At 53.4% G+C, this 16,503-nt stretch overlaps 8 protein-coding genes and 1 non-coding gene across 9 annotated transcripts; 3 read left to right on the forward strand and 6 right to left on the reverse strand.

The window, feature by feature from the left end:
• Positions 1-468: 468 nt before the first annotated feature.
• Positions 469-996, reverse strand: BO86DRAFT_394636 (uncharacterized protein; the record flags this gene model as incomplete). Its single annotated transcript, XM_025673233.1, has 1 exon — positions 469-996. The coding sequence occupies one exon, from the start codon at positions 994-996 to the stop codon at positions 469-471; it is 528 nt and encodes a 175-aa protein (XP_025532734.1).
• Positions 997-1,957: 961 nt separating this feature from the next.
• BO86DRAFT_414900 (TPR domain protein) lies at positions 1,958-3,733 on the forward strand (the record flags this gene model as incomplete). Its single annotated transcript, XM_025674877.1, has 4 exons — positions 1,958-2,619; positions 2,674-2,847; positions 2,890-3,078; positions 3,586-3,733. The coding sequence occupies 4 exons, from the start codon at positions 1,958-1,960 to the stop codon at positions 3,731-3,733; spliced, it is 1,173 nt and encodes a 390-aa protein (XP_025532735.1).
• Positions 3,734-3,752: 19 nt separating this feature from the next.
• Positions 3,753-4,417, reverse strand: BO86DRAFT_374820 (uncharacterized protein; the record flags this gene model as incomplete). Its single annotated transcript, XM_025670453.1, has 3 exons — positions 3,753-3,779; positions 3,858-4,126; positions 4,312-4,417. The coding sequence occupies 3 exons, from the start codon at positions 4,415-4,417 to the stop codon at positions 3,753-3,755; spliced, it is 402 nt and encodes a 133-aa protein (XP_025532736.1).
• Positions 4,418-5,087: 670 nt separating this feature from the next.
• On the reverse strand, positions 5,088-6,387 carry BO86DRAFT_384859 (Clavaminate synthase-like protein). The gene has a single exon (XM_025670975.1). The coding sequence runs from the start codon at positions 6,305-6,307 to the stop codon at positions 5,111-5,113; it is 1,197 nt and encodes a 398-aa protein (XP_025532737.1). The 5' UTR covers positions 6,308-6,387; the 3' UTR covers positions 5,088-5,110.
• Positions 6,388-6,659: 272 nt separating this feature from the next.
• BO86DRAFT_444671 (MFS general substrate transporter) lies at positions 6,660-8,054 on the forward strand (the record flags this gene model as incomplete). The annotated part of the gene is made up of 2 exons (XM_025676398.1): positions 6,660-6,711; positions 6,745-8,054. 2 exons carry the CDS (start codon positions 6,660-6,662, stop codon positions 8,052-8,054), a joined length of 1,362 nt encoding a protein of 453 aa, XP_025532738.1.
• Positions 8,055-8,945: 891 nt separating this feature from the next.
• Positions 8,946-9,019, reverse strand: BO86DRAFT_t28. Its single transcript has one exon. It is a non-coding gene; the product is annotated as a tRNA-Ile (tRNA).
• An 884-nt stretch (positions 9,020-9,903) lies between these two features.
• BO86DRAFT_394641 (S53 family peptidase) lies at positions 9,904-11,960 on the forward strand (the record flags this gene model as incomplete). The annotated part of the gene is made up of 5 exons (XM_025673234.1): positions 9,904-10,799; positions 10,855-10,996; positions 11,050-11,143; positions 11,208-11,511; positions 11,606-11,960. 5 exons carry the CDS (start codon positions 9,904-9,906, stop codon positions 11,958-11,960), a joined length of 1,791 nt encoding a protein of 596 aa, XP_025532739.1.
• Positions 11,961-11,962: 2 nt separating this feature from the next.
• Positions 11,963-14,211, reverse strand: BO86DRAFT_73359 (WD40 repeat domain-containing protein). Its single transcript, XM_025677616.1, has 4 exons — positions 14,135-14,211; positions 13,603-14,084; positions 12,070-13,521; positions 11,963-12,007 (listed from the first exon to the last, which is right to left on the reverse strand). Exons 2-3 carry the CDS (start codon positions 13,928-13,930, stop codon positions 12,128-12,130), a joined length of 1,722 nt encoding a protein of 573 aa, XP_025532740.1. The 5' UTR covers positions 13,931-14,084; positions 14,135-14,211; the 3' UTR covers positions 11,963-12,007; positions 12,070-12,127.
• A 532-nt stretch (positions 14,212-14,743) lies between these two features.
• On the reverse strand, positions 14,744-15,845 carry BO86DRAFT_394643 (uncharacterized protein; the record flags this gene model as incomplete). Its single annotated transcript, XM_025673235.1, has 3 exons — positions 14,744-15,369; positions 15,437-15,682; positions 15,755-15,845. 3 exons carry the CDS (start codon positions 15,843-15,845, stop codon positions 14,744-14,746), a joined length of 963 nt encoding a protein of 320 aa, XP_025532741.1.
• Positions 15,846-16,503: the final 658 nt, after the last annotated feature.

The following is a 16,503-nucleotide window of genomic DNA, read 5'->3' on the forward strand; positions in this document are numbered from 1 at the left end:
TTTTTTTTTTTTTTTTTTTTTGTTTCTGCTGTATGTGTCTTCTCTTTTCAATCAGTGATTGGATGGAGTTTTGGACTTGGTGGCTTAGGCCGAGCAGGCTTAATTAAGAAAGTATTTGTTGGCTACAAGAGGATTGGGAGTAGCAAACACGTAACAGCATGTAGACTACCAACTCAGTCGAGTACGAGGTCCATGTCAGCACGGTAGTGTGTCAAGATTGTAAGGCAGAAGCACATACAGGTTGATACAATAGGTGTGTAATCCGGATATAGGGAAAAATATATGAGCATAAACGTTGTACGATTATGAATGTCATGCAGCAGGTCAGAGATGGAGACGTCATTAGTCGGATTGGCCGACCGATGTCCAAAATCAAAACAAAGGGATTTTTCCAAATACTCTGCAGATGAATCTCATCGACAAACAAAGAGATCTACGAACCTCCCGAAGCAGGCAAAAGTTGCCTCCCTACTGCAGCTCCGGCTCCGACGCCGGCGACGCTCCAGGCGGCGCCACCCAGAAACTATTCTTCTGACACAAGACCTTAAACCCACTCAGAATCTGGTGAATGGCCGACATCTCCCCCACTATCCGATACTCGTTCCGCCGGTTCCGCGCATGGAGGGCGCGGGGATCTTTCCTCAAAAGTCGTCGCCGCTGCTCGCAATTTAGCGAGTAGAATCGACACTTTTTGCCAACGATGACAAGTCCCTCGAAGTCCAGGTAGCGTCCGGCGCTGTGGGGAACCAGCATTTTCAGATGGTTCAACCGCCATAGCAATGCGTTCTTCTCGGGGGGCCGCTCGTGGCCGCCGACCACCACCAGGAACGTGGTGGACCCGGGGGTCGAGAGCTCGAGGACCTCGTTGAGGGTCAGGTTTTCTGCCTGGGTCAGGGGGTTGATGGTCCAGCCGCGCTTGTAGATATATCCCTCGGACGGGGGGAAGAGTTCTTCCAGAGCGTTGACAATGTGCTGGAAGTAGATTGGACGTGTCATGGTGGGGGTTTGGAGTTAGACGGTCAAGGACTTACCGGCTATCTTTTGGAAATGGGGCCTGGTGATGAGAGGGTGTTTGGATGATTATGGGGATATTATATATTCTTTGAGGTATTAAATATCCTGGAAGTCTTTGATGCAGGCTCTTTTGCAGAAAGAACATGGCTGCGATGCTGAGATAGTAGGAGGGAGTTTCCGGTTATATCGCTTTGACTTAGCCTCCACCTGGCTTTTAGCGGTAGTACTACAGGAAAACACCGCGGATCTTTTAGTTTCAGATGAGAGAGATGCAGTAAGAAGGTATTTTACAGCACTTGATACATGGTGAAATGACCCCGTTTCGTATGCAGAGGTAGAGTCGGGTAGTGTATAATCCCGCGATAGTATGCTCTCGACGAACGAGAGAGGTTCGACCTTGAAACTCGGAAATACGACTGGATCCGAAGAGAAAAATGCAATCCCTCACGTGTCACTTCGTATACAGGAATCTGCTCTGCTGTTAGCATCTGAATTGGCTGGTTTAAGAACTCTCTACCCTGAACGACGTTAGGGGCCCAAGGCACTCACTGTACTGTACTTGGGGCATAAAACCAGGCTCTGACTGCAAATGACATTGTGGGTTCGAAAATTCCCGTAGAAGTATCGAGCGAAGATCTGCGCATCTTGGAACGAGAGCTGATGTGAAAAGGTGGGTAAGCATCCATGTGAATTGGAGTTGACACTCCCTTAAATGTTGGATGTGTTACTCCGTACCTTCCACCAAACAGCCATCATCACCACCACCACCACCACCACCACCACCACCACCACAACATCAACAACATCAACAACAACACACCCTCGTCTTCCTCCTCTCTCAAATTTCCCTTCCATCCTTCTCTCCACATCTCACCTCTATCCTTCTCTTTTCCAGTCCGGTACACTTCGAAGTCCCCCTGTTACCCTGACTCCCACCCTCAAAATGTCATCTCTCCCATCTCAAGGGATTAACACTCCTTTAAACGCCGATTTCCTCCACAAGCACAAGCTCCGGTTCGAGTTCGCCCAGTCTCATAAAGGCGAGGAGTACCCCTCAACCAAGCATCTTCGTGCCGAGCTTCCTCAACTCTTCAAGGTTCGGGGACACCACTGGACAGAGGGGCCAATGTTCTCGTTCCCCCTTTCCCCCGCCTACGCCCCCTGCACAACCCCGTTAGAGCACCTCACCAAAACCATGGTCGATTACTTGAAGCGCGAAACCCACCACCGCGGGCAGTACATTCTTCTACGGACACTGACACCGACCGACTTCCGCGTCGTTGTGGGAGCTGTCACGGAAGACGAGGCGGGGAATGTGATTATGCTGCAGCTGCATAACCAGGGGACTGGAGTCTTCGCTCGTGGGGGATTATCTGAAGGGACGGTGCTGGTGGTGGTTGAACCGTATCTGCATATTCCTGGTGTCAGCCCTTGTGCGATCCGCGTGGACCATCCTTCTGACCTGCGCGTTCTGTCTGATTGGGACATCATGGTGCCGGTGCAGTGGCGCCGACAGTTGGTCGGGCCCGAGTTGGGTGCCATGCAGTGGAAGGCGAAGGGAAATGATGCCTTCAATGCCGGGAAATATCGTCGTGCGATCGATTGGTAAGACATGCGGATTGCGGTTTCCTGCGCACAGAAGCTAATCACCGAGGACAGCTACACTCAGGCTCTATCCTCCTCATCCACACCGGACGAGGCCCTGACCATCACCATCAAGCTCAACCGCGCTCTGACCTTCCTCCGATCCCATCAGTTTGACGCCGCCCTTCGCGATCTCGAACCACTCCCCCAGTCCTCGGAGAAAGCCCTCTTCCGCAAAGCCCAAGCGTTGTAGCATCTCCAGCGCTTTGCCGACTCCTGCGAGGTACATAGGGTGCTTGAGAAGGCATTCCCCGGGAATCGCCTCGCGCAGAGCGAGTTCGCGCGCGCCAAGGCCCGGCTCGCAGAGCAGCGGACGGGGGTGTTTCCCTTCAAGGAGATGCAGCGCGCGGCCACGAGGCGCTCCCCACCGCTGCTGGACCGCGCCATCTACGTCGGCCCTGTCGCAGTGCGCCCGACACAGTCCTCGGGGCTGGGACTCTTCACGACCACGGCCGTCAAAGTGGGTGATCTGCTCGTTTGTGAGAAGGCGTTTGCCTGCGCCCATATGGATCTGTATGACTTCCGCAAGAGTCGGGTAATGCGGGTCGACCCGGAACGCGAGAGCGTCACCCCCGCAAATATTATCGAGCGGTTGAGACTGATGACGCGAGTTTGCCAAGGTCACGTAACGGATTGTCGTCGGGGAGGATGAGACTTTTGGGGAGACGTTTGCGTGGCGGGCTGATTTGCCGGATGGGTTTCTTTCTCCGGAGCGGTGATTTCGGGGGGTTTGACTTCTTGATGTGACCTTAGGTGTGTTAAGACTCCTGGTGTGGTGGTACTTGATTCGTAGTGATGGGGTTGTGGTGGTTGATGTTGTGGAGATTCTTGCTGCCATGCTTAGCTTGATAGCACAGACGACTCCGTGTCTAACATATTGAAGAGTTACAGAATGCACCTACGACCTAGAACTCCAGATTAACCCAGTACCATTCTGCTATGCGCTACCCCGAGAGTAAATGACCCAACACAAACTATACTAAATCCACCACCACCCCTTCCCATCCCCAGCCCTAACCCTTCCTCCCTCATCGCCCCCAGACCAACCGCGCATAACAACCCCCTCCACCACTAAAATCAACCCTAATCACCCTCTAAAAGGTGACAGTAGTATAAGGCCCCTACCAACCCCAATCCCAGCATCAGCATCAGCATCAGCACCCACCCCTACCCTCCCACCCCCAAGAGGAGTAACTCACCGCATTCTGACCCCCCTGGTCCTGGCCCAGACCAACATCCTGCTCCTGGTTCTGATCCCGGTTCTGCTCCTGCGGCTGCTCCTCCGTGCCAATACAGGTATCATCCCGACTGACCCCGTTATCCTGGCACGCGCCGCGACGGCACGTGGTCCGGTAGATCAGGTAGTCCTCGTCGGCGGTGCACAGGTACAGCGAATCCAGCAGCTGGTGGGAGGTCGGGGCGATCCCCTCGCGCTGGAGGGCGGTTTGCATGTCTTGGGCGTAGTTGCCTATCCGTCCACGAGACAGTGGAAGTGAGGTGGTTAGTTAGTCTTCGCTTGATTTGTTCACATTGGTGGTTGGGGGTGTGTTGGTTGTTTGGGCTGGGTTGTGAAGCCCTAGGGTTGGGTTCTGGGTTTGTGCTTGTGATTGTGCTTGTGCTATGTGCTACTTGTGCTCGAGCAGGAGGGAATACCCTTCTTGACCAGGGAGGTGCCGCAGTAGGTCATGCCCTGGGTGCAGCGGATGGCGACGGCGCAGGAGGCGGCGCCCAGGATGGCGAGGATGGTGGAGGTCTTCATTTTGAATTTTGGGGAAGGGGTCTTCGGTAGATGAGACGAGACGAGATGAGATGAGATGAGATGATAGCAATGGGAGATGCTGTTGGGTGATGAAGGTGTGATTTGGGAGGATTCTTCGCGATATTTATGTCTGCTCTTCAGCTATGAATTGCTGGCGAAGGGTCTAGATCGTGGTTATGAGGACAGAAGCTATTGTTAGCTGTTGCTTGCTATGTTTGTGCGGAGGTGACTATCGCTGCAGGCGGGTCGCGGCGCGCAGGATGGTTGGCGTGCGACGTTAATAACTACCTAGTATATCGCTGTGGGAGAGGCATTAGACCTCTGGTTACAGCGATATATGCAAGCAATATTTGTCAAGAGAGTAATACCGCTTCGTAGTCGATGGTCGGGATCATACCACTGCTTCGATGGTGTCGGGTCCAAACAAGCTTGACACATGCAGTATGGTTACGCAGCTGACGAGCTATACCTTACATTGTGTCAGGAACGTCTATTCAAATAATCACTAAATGCGCCGCATCATGCATGTCATGTGTAGTCTGTATATGACTGGAGCCCGGAGGCAGGATTGCCTAATCCGGCAAACCGCGTTCCACCAGAAGCTCGGTATTGGAACTACCACAGAATTGTAGTACAATACACTCAGACTTATGGCATGCATGTAGCACCCCACTCACTCCACCAAATCTAGGACTACTCCGCAGCCTGCACCACCTGGGCCCAGTCCCCAAACCCATACGCCCCGGGCACGGCTGCCCCATCAAACAAGCTCGCCATGACCACGCGATCCGACTGCTCCCCAAGCCACGGCTCCCGACCATGCTGCGCCACAATATTATCAAACACCAACACATCGCCCTTCTCCCAACGATGCAGTACCCGGATCTCGTCTGTGATCCTCGTCAAGTGCGCCAGATACTTGTCTGGAATCGGCGTGCCGTCCCCGAAGAGCTGCTGCGTGTCGTTTCTCCGTGCACCTGACTTGGCCTGCCCTCTCTTCCAATACGCCGCCAGTCCTGTGAAGAGCGTAGGAAGATTAGTTTCCGGCTGCGTCCGAATAGCAGGGAGGCGGTGCGTGAGAACCAGCTGCGTCTGGCCGTCGTCGTCTTTTGACCATTCCCAGGTCGTGTATTCCCCGCGTCCGTAGCGCGCAATCTGAGCCTCCACCTTGCGACGCTTGGTTTCCTCGTCATCACCTGGCTGGAACTCCTTTCCGAAGGCCTGCCGCATTGTCGAGCCGCCTGCGAACTGCTGCTGAAGCTTATAAGTCACGCGACTGAGGACGCCTTTCTCGGCTAATTCGTCGATGAACTCCGGGATCTCACGCTGGGCGCGGTTAAAGAGCTCGAGGGAAGAGGAGATTGGCGATTCACCGCCCTGCATTGGCGCACGATGGCCATAAAAGAAGACGTATTCTGGTGCGTGAGGAACTTGTGGAGACTCGTTGTGGTTGTAGATGAGAACTTCCTTGGGTGCTTCATTGGCCGGCGCGACATTAGGCGCAAGCAGGGGTCTATCAACCACAATACCAATAATCTCGTGTGGTTTGTAGCCGAATGCGTGAGTGAAGTTGCTGAAGTCCTCTGCATTGTGAATAGGCAAGTCACGGAAGAGAATGGTTCCGTGGCGTGCGAGATGCTTCGTGAGACTGTTATCTTTTCTTTGAAGAGATTCGATAGTGGCAATAACACCATCGAGTGTAATCTCAGCGGAGGTCTCCCGCGAAGGACGCAGCGCAAGTGGGATTACGGTCCCCTTTGGGTGAGGAGGTCCAAGTCGACGCTGATTAGACGTAGGGAGCTTGAACGACTCGAAAGTGACCCAGCCTTCCAACTGTTGCCCATCCAGTGAGAGTTCTCCGATCTGAATCTCTTCCGTGACTGCGGCCATTTCAGTGATTCTGCAGTCTTTCAGGACGATCCGGTGGATGAAATGTAGGCGAAAGTTGAGTTGCAATTTCTAGCTTATCCGGCAACAAGCGGGGTAAGTTCGCTCTCTTATCTCACAGGGTCACAAAGCAATGGAGAGCTGCAATGATTGGTGTCGATATGCTCCAGACCGGGATCATTCACTGCCAAGATGTGCTGAGGGGTATCTTTGCTTGTGCCATGCATGGGCACGGTTACGTGATCAAGCACCCGGTAGAAACGATCGTCGTGTTTGCAGACATAAGTCAAGCCCCTTGCATCTGGAAGAGCAGATAAAACAGACAGCGACATAGAAGTGTCTCGCACTTGTCATCATGGCGCCATTTCCCAAAGTAGATCAGGAAGCAAGCATGACTGACATAGCGAGTATGTCCACCTCTCAACAAGAGCGTCAACAAGCCCATCTCCGATCCTTCCGGAGCACACTCTTCCAAATCCTCGTCGTCGGGCTTTGCGCATTTTGTGCTCCTGGTATCTGGAGCGCCATGAATGGCCTCGGAGTTGGCGGCTCTCAGAGTCCCAATCTTGTCAACGCCGCAAACGCTCTTCTCTATGCTTTCATGACAGTCACCTGCTTTGCAGGTCCATGGGTGACCAACCTCATCGGCTTTCGCTGGACCCTCACGCTTGGGTCCATTGGTTACCCGCTGTATGCAGCAGGACTATACGTGAACAACCGTACCGGTGTCACCTGGCTCGTTTATTTTGGCTCAGTGGTCTGCGGTATCAGTGCAGGTTTCTTTTGGAGTGTCGAGGGGGCCATTGCAACCGGCTACCCTGAGCAGCACAAACGCGGCCGCTACCTAGCAACGTGGTTCACCTTCCGGAACTTTGGGAACATCATTGGCGGAGCAATTTCACTTGCTCTTAACCACAACGTCAACCATAAAGGCCAAGTCGGGTACCAGACTTATCTTGGTTTCATCGCCATTCAGTGCCTCGGCTTGGTGTTCGGACCACTGCTGTCGAATCCAGAGAAGGTGCAACGCGACGACGGAACGCGGATCGAAGCCCCTCGTGGGGTTGAGTGGCGTGAGGAAGGTCGAATCATGTGGCGACTAATGCGCAGCAGGTCAATCTTGCTGCTCATGCCACTATTCTGGTACTTTGGCTGGATTCAAGCGTATCCGGGCACGTATCTCGCGACGTATTTCACCGTCCGGTCGCGAGCTCTGGGAAGCTTTCTGTCCGCCGTCGTAGGCACACTGGCTACTTGGCTTGGGGGGTCATTGGTTGATCTACCTTGGCTGAAAAGCCGCAAGAAGCGGGCAATCATCACATACATTCTGATTGCTGCGTTGAACAGCACCACCTGGATATGGGCTGTGGTGATCCAAAACGAGTATCGCCATACACAGCCGGTCCTGGATTGGGGTGATCAGCGCTCATTCGGACGGGGGTTTGGTTTGTATCTCTTCGAACGCATCAGCCTTGGCTTCGTCGAGAACTATATATATTGGTGCATCGGCAACTTGTCTGATTCCCCAGGCGATCAAATTCGCTACAGCTCGTTACTGAGGGGCATTGAGACGGCTGGCGTGGCTGTGGGATTTGGTGTCCAGGCTGTTCCGACCGCGCTGATTGCGACAGCGAGTATCAACTGTGGTTTGTGGTTCTTCGCATTGCCTTTCAGTTACTATGCCACTCTGCAGGTTTTGCGGAAATATGATAGTCAAGCCAAGAGGGGCGATTGCAGGACTGATGGGTAGAAAAGTGAAGTAGAAGCTCCTGTCGATCTAGTCAACTTAGTGCTAAGTTTACCAAGTGGTGATAACACCTCAGACTCACTGCATCCTGATTGATCCATTGCATGGAATACCAATGAATCCACCGATTCTTACCACTGATAAGAGTCAAACAAGCGACCGCGATGTAGCTTTGAGACCCGTGGCAGCTTTGTGACAATGAAAGATGATTTCCACGCGACTCTGTATCCAGGTTTCTTGGGGTGTTACAGATACCAGACTATTCTGGGCAGAAACATGAAGGCCGGCGTCCGAGTGACTGAGTGAAGCAATTGAAAAGGATTGAGTGTAGGAGAGAAGGTGGAATGGTGGGAAAGGTCAAAGGTCGAAGGTCATGTGCCTGTGAGTTTGTAGTCTTTGTCTGGTTGGTGTTATTTGTCTTGTTTAGTCTGTTTGGAAAGGTTATCACTCATCTACTGCTTCGTCCTCTACTCACTGTAGTATCTCAATGTCAACTATAACAGTTGGGATCTTGTACTTTATCTATATCTATGGGAGTAAGTATAGAACTTCCTATTTGAGGAAAGATCATGCTAATAACCTGTTGAAGCAAGAATCGATCCTCACATGAGTCTCCACTGCTATTTGTTCAGCACGGTTATTCGATGTCAAAGAGTGCACAGGCGTGGTCCTATCCCTCGGGTAAAATATATATCATAACTGGAAATTCAAAATAAGCAATCCCAAGAACAATTCGAGAGCGTCCCACAGCCCGGAGTGAGCTGATCAAGAGGAGATAACATCATCCGAGCACACTGAAGCTACAATTCATCGCCAATCGTCTGTGGCTCTGATGAGGGCTTCCGTTGAGAGCACCAAAAAACACATGAGAATGTGTAAAGGAATGCAAAAAGATGGTCCCAGAGGGGGTCGAACCCTCGACTTTAACGTTATTAGCGTTACGCTCTAACCAACTGAGCTATGGGACCCAGTTGATGTGAGAAGCTAGGTTTTGTGCTTACACATTCCCAAATCAAAGCGAATGAAGGTACAAAAATCGGAACCTCACCTCATGCATGCTTGCTGCCTAGGTACCCGGGCAACTCGTGTCTCCCTGATTTCCAACTCGAATGGCTGGCCGAGGGAATGCGACCCACTGCCCCGGAACTGGCGGCGCCGATAACTGGAGCAGAAGGAATTGCGCCGATCGCAACCACGCCATAGTCAAGAAAGGTTAAGCATTCGGCCCCGTGCTTGTTTACCTTGGCTAGTTCAAGCGAATTTGCCGACCATTTCTTCTCGCCAATGACCCTGTTTTGCTGGCCATTGCACCATCCGTCGTCAAGAATCCGACACTGTCCATCGCTCACGACGACAGTTCACTACCGCATGTTCGGCTGAGCTCGTCGACCAATTTTGCGAGTAAGACATCGGCAAAGGATAGGCAACAGCCAGAAATGGCGTGGTTGAGCAAGACACCTTATCATCCAGCGGGGCAGATTTACCCCGACGGACTCCGGACGAGGGTCGAGGGTAAACAACCCCATTCTTATCACGACATCGCTTACAGAGCCGAGCCCATATTGTCCGGGGTGCCCTGAGGAATTGCACGACAAATAGCAGCAATCTGCAGGTCCCGTCCACCTGCATTAGCTTAACGAATTACGAAATGGGTTGAAGGAACCCCGTCGGTGTGCCTGCAGGCAGCTTCGATCCGACCAAACGATGCAGCTTCCTGCTGCCGGTAATCAAAAACCACGTCGATGCGCGATATGACCTCACCGACCCGCCCGCGCACTTATAACAGCGGTGTTCCCCCGACATTTCCCCAACCCAGTTGTGCACCTCCTGGGAAACGCTCTGTCTTGTCAAGATGCATACCACCGGCCTGTATACGGCACTCTTGTGCTCTCTGGCGGCTTCAGCCCAGGCCATCGTCCACGAGAAGCTGGCGGCCGTCCCTGCCAGTTGGACTTACCTCGAGGATGCTGCTCAGGGCAACACCATCAGTTTGTCGATTGCGCTGAACCGTCAAAACCTGGACAAGCTTCAGGCCAAGCTCACCGCCCTTGCCACTCCTGGTGAAGCCCAGTACGGCCAATGGCTGGACTTGGAGGACATCAACAAGGAGTTCCCCGTGGCCAACGCCGACGCTGTCGTCAGCTGGCTGCGCAGTGCAAACATCACCCAGATCTCGCAGGATGGCAGCATGGTGAACTTCGCTGCGCCCGTCAGCACGGTGAACAAGCTCCTCAACACCACCTTTGCCTACTACCAGAGCGGCTCTTCCACCAAGCTGCGCACCACCCAGTACTCCATTCCGGAGAGCCTGGTCGACACGATTGACCTGATCTCGCCGACCACCTACTTCGGCAAGGACAACGCCCAGGCGGAGCTGTCGAAGCTGACGGTGCAGCTCCCGGCGCAACACACCAAGAGAAGCTCCAACTCTACCTGCGCCGAGCGTATCACCCTTGCCTGCCTGAAGGAGATGTACAACTTCGGCAGCTACACCCCCAGCGCCTCGTCGGGCAGTAAGATCGGCTTCGGCAACTTCTTGAACGAGTCTGCCTCGTACTCCGACCTTGCCGCTTTCGAGAAATACTACAACCTCCCCTACCAGGAGTTCGACGTTGAACTCATCAACGGTGGTGTCAACGACCAAGACCCTGCGACCGAGAGTGACGGCGAGGCCGATTTGGATGTCGAGCTGCTCGTCGGTGTTGCCCACCCTCTGCCGATCACTGCCTTCATCACTGGCGGTCTTGCGTGAGCCCCGCACTACTCTCCGAATGACGACAGCAAAGTAAGCTAACAAGCGCAGTCCTTTCATCCCCGATCCCGATGAGCCCACTGCTGCGGACGACTCGAACGAGCCCTACCTCCCGTACTACGAGTACCTGCTGTCGAAGCCCAACTCCGCTCTGCCCCAAGTCATCTCCAACTCCTACGGCGATGACGAGCAGGTATGCCACCACCCCAGCCAACCACGAACCGTGTCCCTCACTAACCTCCCCAGACCGTTCCCGAGTACTACGCCAAGCGCGTCTGCAACCTGATCGGCCTGATGGGCCTCCGCGGTATCTCCATCATCGAATCCTCCGGCGACGAAGGTAAGCCAGCCCAGCCCAGCTCATAACCCCTCCATCATCGGCCCCATCCTAACCCCAGAAACAGGAATCGGCTCCGCCTGCCGCGCCGGAGACGGCAGCAACCGCCCGCAATTCCAGCCGACCTTCCCGGCGACCTGCCCGTACGTGACAGCCATCGGCGGCACGCAGTCCTACGGGCCCGAGATCGCCTGGACGGGCAGCTCCGGCGGCTTCAGCAACTACTTCCCGCAGGCGTGGTACCAGCACGACGCGGTGGAGAAGTACCTGTCGCACCACATCACCAAGGAGACCAAGACGTACTACTCGCAGTACGCCAACTTCAGCGGCCGCGCGTTCCCCGACGTCTCGACCCACAGCTATGATCCTCCGTATGTTTCTGCACCCACACCCCACACCCCACACCCCATACCCCCAAATCGATGATCGAAGTCAGAAACCCCAACCCTGCTAACGCAAACCCAGCTACGTGGTCATCGAGGGCAACACCACCGTCGGCACGGGCGGCACCTCGGCCGCGGCCCCCGTCTTCGCCGCCTTGGTCTCCCTCCTCAACGACGCCCGCCTGCGCGCCGGCAAGCCCGCCCTCGGGTACCTGAACCCCCTGCTGTACAGCAAGGACGTAAGCAAGCGATTCACCGATGTGACGCTGGGCCAGTCGGTCGGCTGCGACGGCACGGACCCGCAGTCCGGGGAGACCGTCCCGGGCGCCGGGATCATCCCCTGGGCGTACTGGAATGCGACCGTCGGCTGGGATCCGGTTACTGGACTGGGGCTGCCGGATTTCGAGAAGTTGAAGGAGGTGGTGCTGAAGTACTAGGTTTGAATTTGTATAGCATGTATGAGTTTGCGGTCTGGCTGCAGGCACTATTATCTAGGTTAGAAATGTAAGACTGTTGGTATGTGTAGCGGTGTGCATTTGGACTGACAGTATCAAACCAGTCCTCTCGATTCTTCACCAGTTACGATAGGGTCTCTCAGCTAGGGCTAGATAAGACACAAGATCATACTAAATCTTCCGGACTCATGGACGATCACCAGGGTTCCCTTCTTGTACGCCAAAGCGGCCGCGCGTTGTTGCGGCGGTAGCCAGAGAATCTTTTCCCCATTGACACAGAGCCATTCCCTTTCATACACATGAATCAAGGCAATGCGACTTGCCCAGGCGGCATGTGTCCCGGTGAAAGTCCGCTCGAATTGTGCGTCCTTTGCGTCCCAAACGCGGATGGTGTTGTCATCCAGCTCGAATGCGACTCTTCGACCGTCGGGTGAGAGCATCATGGATCTGATGAGGAGTGAACGCCATTCGGGAATCTCAATGAGGCGAATCGACTGGCTTGTGCGAGGATTGTATAGTCCGATTGAGTTCTCCTCGGAACGGACGAGTAGCCTTCCATTGGCCACGAAGGCGATGTCGTTTCCAGCCTGGGACTGGATCTGAGGCAAGGGCTTCGGTTCGTCATGACCGAGCTCCCAGAGGTCGATGAGCCCCCCAGAGCAGTTTGAAGCCAGAATATCTCCGCGGGGTGAAAAGCGAATAGAAACCACCTCCGAATTTTGGTCCCAGCTCGCCTCGAGATTTCGGGTGTGTATGTTCCACAGTTTCACAAGCGAGTCTTTGCCTCCTGTGGCAATTCGATTTCCACACGGTGAAAAGTAGAGGGTGCACATATGTTTATGCCTACCTAGGATAGCAGTGCATTCACCGGTTCTTGGATTCCAGAGCCTGACGCGGCCTTCCTCGGAGCCGGATGCAAGTAGTTCACCATTGGGTGACGGCACGATCCAACGCGCAACGTGATACCTGGGCCGAGATGCATGCTGTATCTGGTCGATCGAAAGATCCCAGAGCTTCAAGATGTTGCGATAGCCCGATACAAGCAATCTGCTATTTGGTGAGAAGGCAAGAGCCTCTGGCCGGTCAGGATGACCATGATCAATCTCGTAAGTACTGCCATTGTTAAGGTTCCAGAGCGAGATCTTGCTTGCGCTTGTGTTGAATGCGAGCATGCTGCAATCTCGAGAGAACACTATTTGCCCGGTGTCTCCACGAGTTGCTAGCCTGCCACATAGGACTTTTGCTTTGACACTCCGGATATCAATATACCCTTCGGCAAGGAACGCTAGGAAGCGACCATCAGATGACAATTGCGGCCAAGATATTTGAGCACGCTTGGACTCAAACAGGTCCAGTAGTTCCATTGAAGCCGCATCAAAGACCTCGACGGTATAGCGGCCGACACTATAACTATCAACAGAGATTAATAGTCCCCCTCCTGCTGCGAAAGCAAGCGAGTGTGGTGTGCGGTCACCACGGGTAATGTATTGTTGAGTGCCTGTGGTCAGATCGCAGACCCCGAGACGACCGTCTTCAAAAGCCACTGCCAGCATTGAACCATCAGGCGAGAACACTACACAGCATACTGCACTAGCATGGCTCTCGAAAGGCTTGGCACACTCGCCTGTATCGGTGTTCCAGAGTTCAATACTACCATCTTGAGAGCCGATGGCTAGCACCGCGCCCTTCTCCGAAAGATCCGTGCATCTGATGCAAGTCGAATGAGTCTGAACAGTTTGTTGGTGCTGGCCCGTGGTGGCGTTCCAGAATTCAACTATCCCCTCCTGATGTGTTGATACCAGCAGCCTGCCATCCGGCGAGAACACGATTGACCGAACCTCTTCTCTCAATCTTCGCTCCGAGTTCAAGATTGCTTCAGTTGACCGAAGGGTCTGTATACCAGGCCCCCAGTACTCTTCGAACATCGGTGTCCCGCGTATCCAGCTAGACATGTCTGCAGAGAATCGATTGCGAATGATTGAACTTTTGGGGATAAATATGAGCCCTGAAGAGTAGATCTGTAGGGGCGCAAGATCCGCGAGCTCGCTGTTGCTAAGGATGAAGCGTCTGGCGTCGTGAAGGAATGCGTTTATCGCAGGGTCTTGGCTAGTCTAACCTGATCAGTTGCCTTCCATTGATGCGATGCGGGCACTCACCTCCATAAAGGACTGCAAAAGGTCCAGTATCATAACGACTTCGTATATAAGTCCTTGAAAACTCAAGATTTCTATCCAATGAAGAAAATGTTCCTGCAGAAACAAGAAGGACTGCTCTACCAGAGCTGAAGGATTCTGGCTTCGTGCTAGATGATGTATCCAGTAACGACTAGCATAAGTCAGATGCTGAGGCAAGCGGCTATTTATCCAAGCGGGATCAACGTCCCTCCGACATGTGCAATCGTCTGCGAGACCTAGAAAGTTCTTTCGGAGGGAGGTGCTCATAGCTCGCAGACATTGAGTAGTAAGATGTTGGTGTACTCCCTTTTCGTCTACCCAGAACTGTTTGCTGGAGTCTGTCTCCTTGGTTCGCTGATCAAGAAGGTAATCACGAAACGAGATATGGAGGATTCTCACTGGCTGTGTGTGATCGGTAGGAACGTCGAGAAACGAGTAGAGCTGACTCAGTCGTGTGTGAATCTTGGTGTGCGTGACTCCCAGAATTGCAGCAAGTGCGGTAGATGAGAGAGGCCTCACAAGCAAGATGATCGATCCAACCAGTATCTTCAACTCGGCAATCACAACCTGGGTTTCTCCATGGCTCTGCCCTCAGGTAATCTGTCTGAGGACTGGTAAATAGACCTCATCCAGTTTCGATACATAGTGAGTCTGGTCCTCAAGAACCGCCTCGAGGCGTTCTTCCGGGTCCCAATTAGTATCTCCAATAAAACGACACAGGGTGACGGCAGCAATGAACAGTGGCCTGGCTCGGTCCAGAAGCCAGTTTAGAGCTTCGTTGCCCGGCCAGCCATTGTCTAGTTGATGCTGGGCCCGAATCTCCGAAAGGCGATGCTCCAAGAAAGTAAAGATGTCCCGATCGATCGCTTGCTGGTGAACATTGTTGAGATTTACACGGTAGAGATAAGGCTCCGTTTTGCCAAGGGCGAGTCCGATTGAACGTTCTGGTCGACCCGTCAGGACAAATCGTAGCAGCAGCGACTTCGCCTGCTGGACCTGTGGCAACAGCTGCAGTATAGTTGTCAAATCGTCTCTGTGTATTTCCGAGTCGCACTCATCCAAAGCATCGATCACGACAACCCTGGCGATGGTGCGATCGTGTTCTAGTGCCAACAATGGCCGGAGACACAGCCTTTCCCATTGTTCTTTCAAGGACCTCTCCGCAATATCCGGGTTTTCTTCAATCGCGTTTGCAAGAAGTGGCTTGAGCTCCGAGACTTGCTGCGCCAATTGTTGCGCCAGGGTAGGAAACAATCGCTTTGGCGTGCCCACGGTCTCCCCCACCTCGCTTGAAGAAGAAACTCGCGCCGAGTAGCCCCTCCTTATCAAGTGTCCTCGCAGCTTCGGAGGCAATGGACGACTTGCCGGTCCCCGCGCCCCCAGTCACCCAACAGAATATGGACTCTCGGGAAGTCGATTTCGCCCACTTGTTTATCGCGTCCAGAATTTCCGTCCTTGTCCCTGGAAGACAGCCTAGATGATCGTTTCCATGCGCGTTGAAGGCCGCGTCTGCTGCAACTGGAAGCTTCTCTGTAGAGAAGAAAATCAATAAGGTACTGTGAAGTCGCCTGAGCCAGTAGATCGGGCTCCACAAAGACGTACCTGAGGCGAGATGAATGTGGCCATGATTTATGCCCACCCAGAATCCTGAATTGTTGCCATGGTTCTCCACCGAGTTGTTGACGGAGCCCATTGTCTAAGTCGAGTTTGCTATGAGCTGAGGAGAGAAGAGAAGGAAGGAAGAGGTCGGAGGAGACCGGTAGCTGAAACTCGATCTCAACCCCCGCTGTCAGGTGACGCCCCAGAGCAACTGACTTGCTTTAGTGCTGATGCAGGCGCTTAAATCTGATGTTCGATTGGCCTCGTTGGAGAGGCAAAGCAATCCCATATGTACTGTACAGCACAGTCCATACAGAAGAAGACTCCTGCAGCCCCGACATGACATATTCCGTTCGAGTAATGCTTACATGTAGAGTGATTCTGATCTTGCACAGAGTGTTTGCCAGTTGTACGTCTCACTTTGCTGATTTGCAGAACACTCTGTTGTCAAACAAGCAAGCAAGCTATCCCGCTCCGAACAGATACCCCTGCTTACTTGGTACTTTTGGCGGCCCAACCTGCCTCGGCCTGTTGCCTTCGGTTACTTGTGGTTCGTTATCTCGGTGCCGTCGCCACCACCACGCAAGTTACCTCACTCTCGGGTCTTCATCTGATGTGCACTGCTCTGGTGTCCGTACTTCTACTCCCTGAGGGTGATTGGGCGAGTAAAATACCATGATTTATTAGTTAATATTATACTTGATGAAAGGAAGATCAAAATCTAGCTAATGTTATCACAGTGGTGTATGTAA

Source organism: Aspergillus japonicus (genome assembly GCF_003184785.1).
Source record: "Aspergillus japonicus CBS 114.51 unplaced genomic scaffold BO86scaffold_2, whole genome shotgun sequence".
Lineage (NCBI taxonomy): Eukaryota > Fungi > Ascomycota > Eurotiomycetes > Eurotiales > Aspergillaceae > Aspergillus > Aspergillus japonicus.

Excerpts from the sequence above, each read along its gene's own strand:
- BO86DRAFT_73359 (XM_025677616.1), bottom strand. The coding sequence starts at position 13,930 with ATGTCTAGCTGGATACGCGGGACACCGATGTTCGAAGAGTACTGGGGG. Across the intron at positions 13,522-13,602 it reads ACTCTGGAACACCGATACAG|TGGCTTTTGAAGACGGTCGT; the intron begins GCGAGTGTGCCA and ends CAATGCTGGCAG.
- BO86DRAFT_384859 (XM_025670975.1), bottom strand. The coding sequence starts at position 6,307 with ATGGCCGCAGTCACGGAAGAGATTCAGATCGGAGAACTCTCACTGGAT.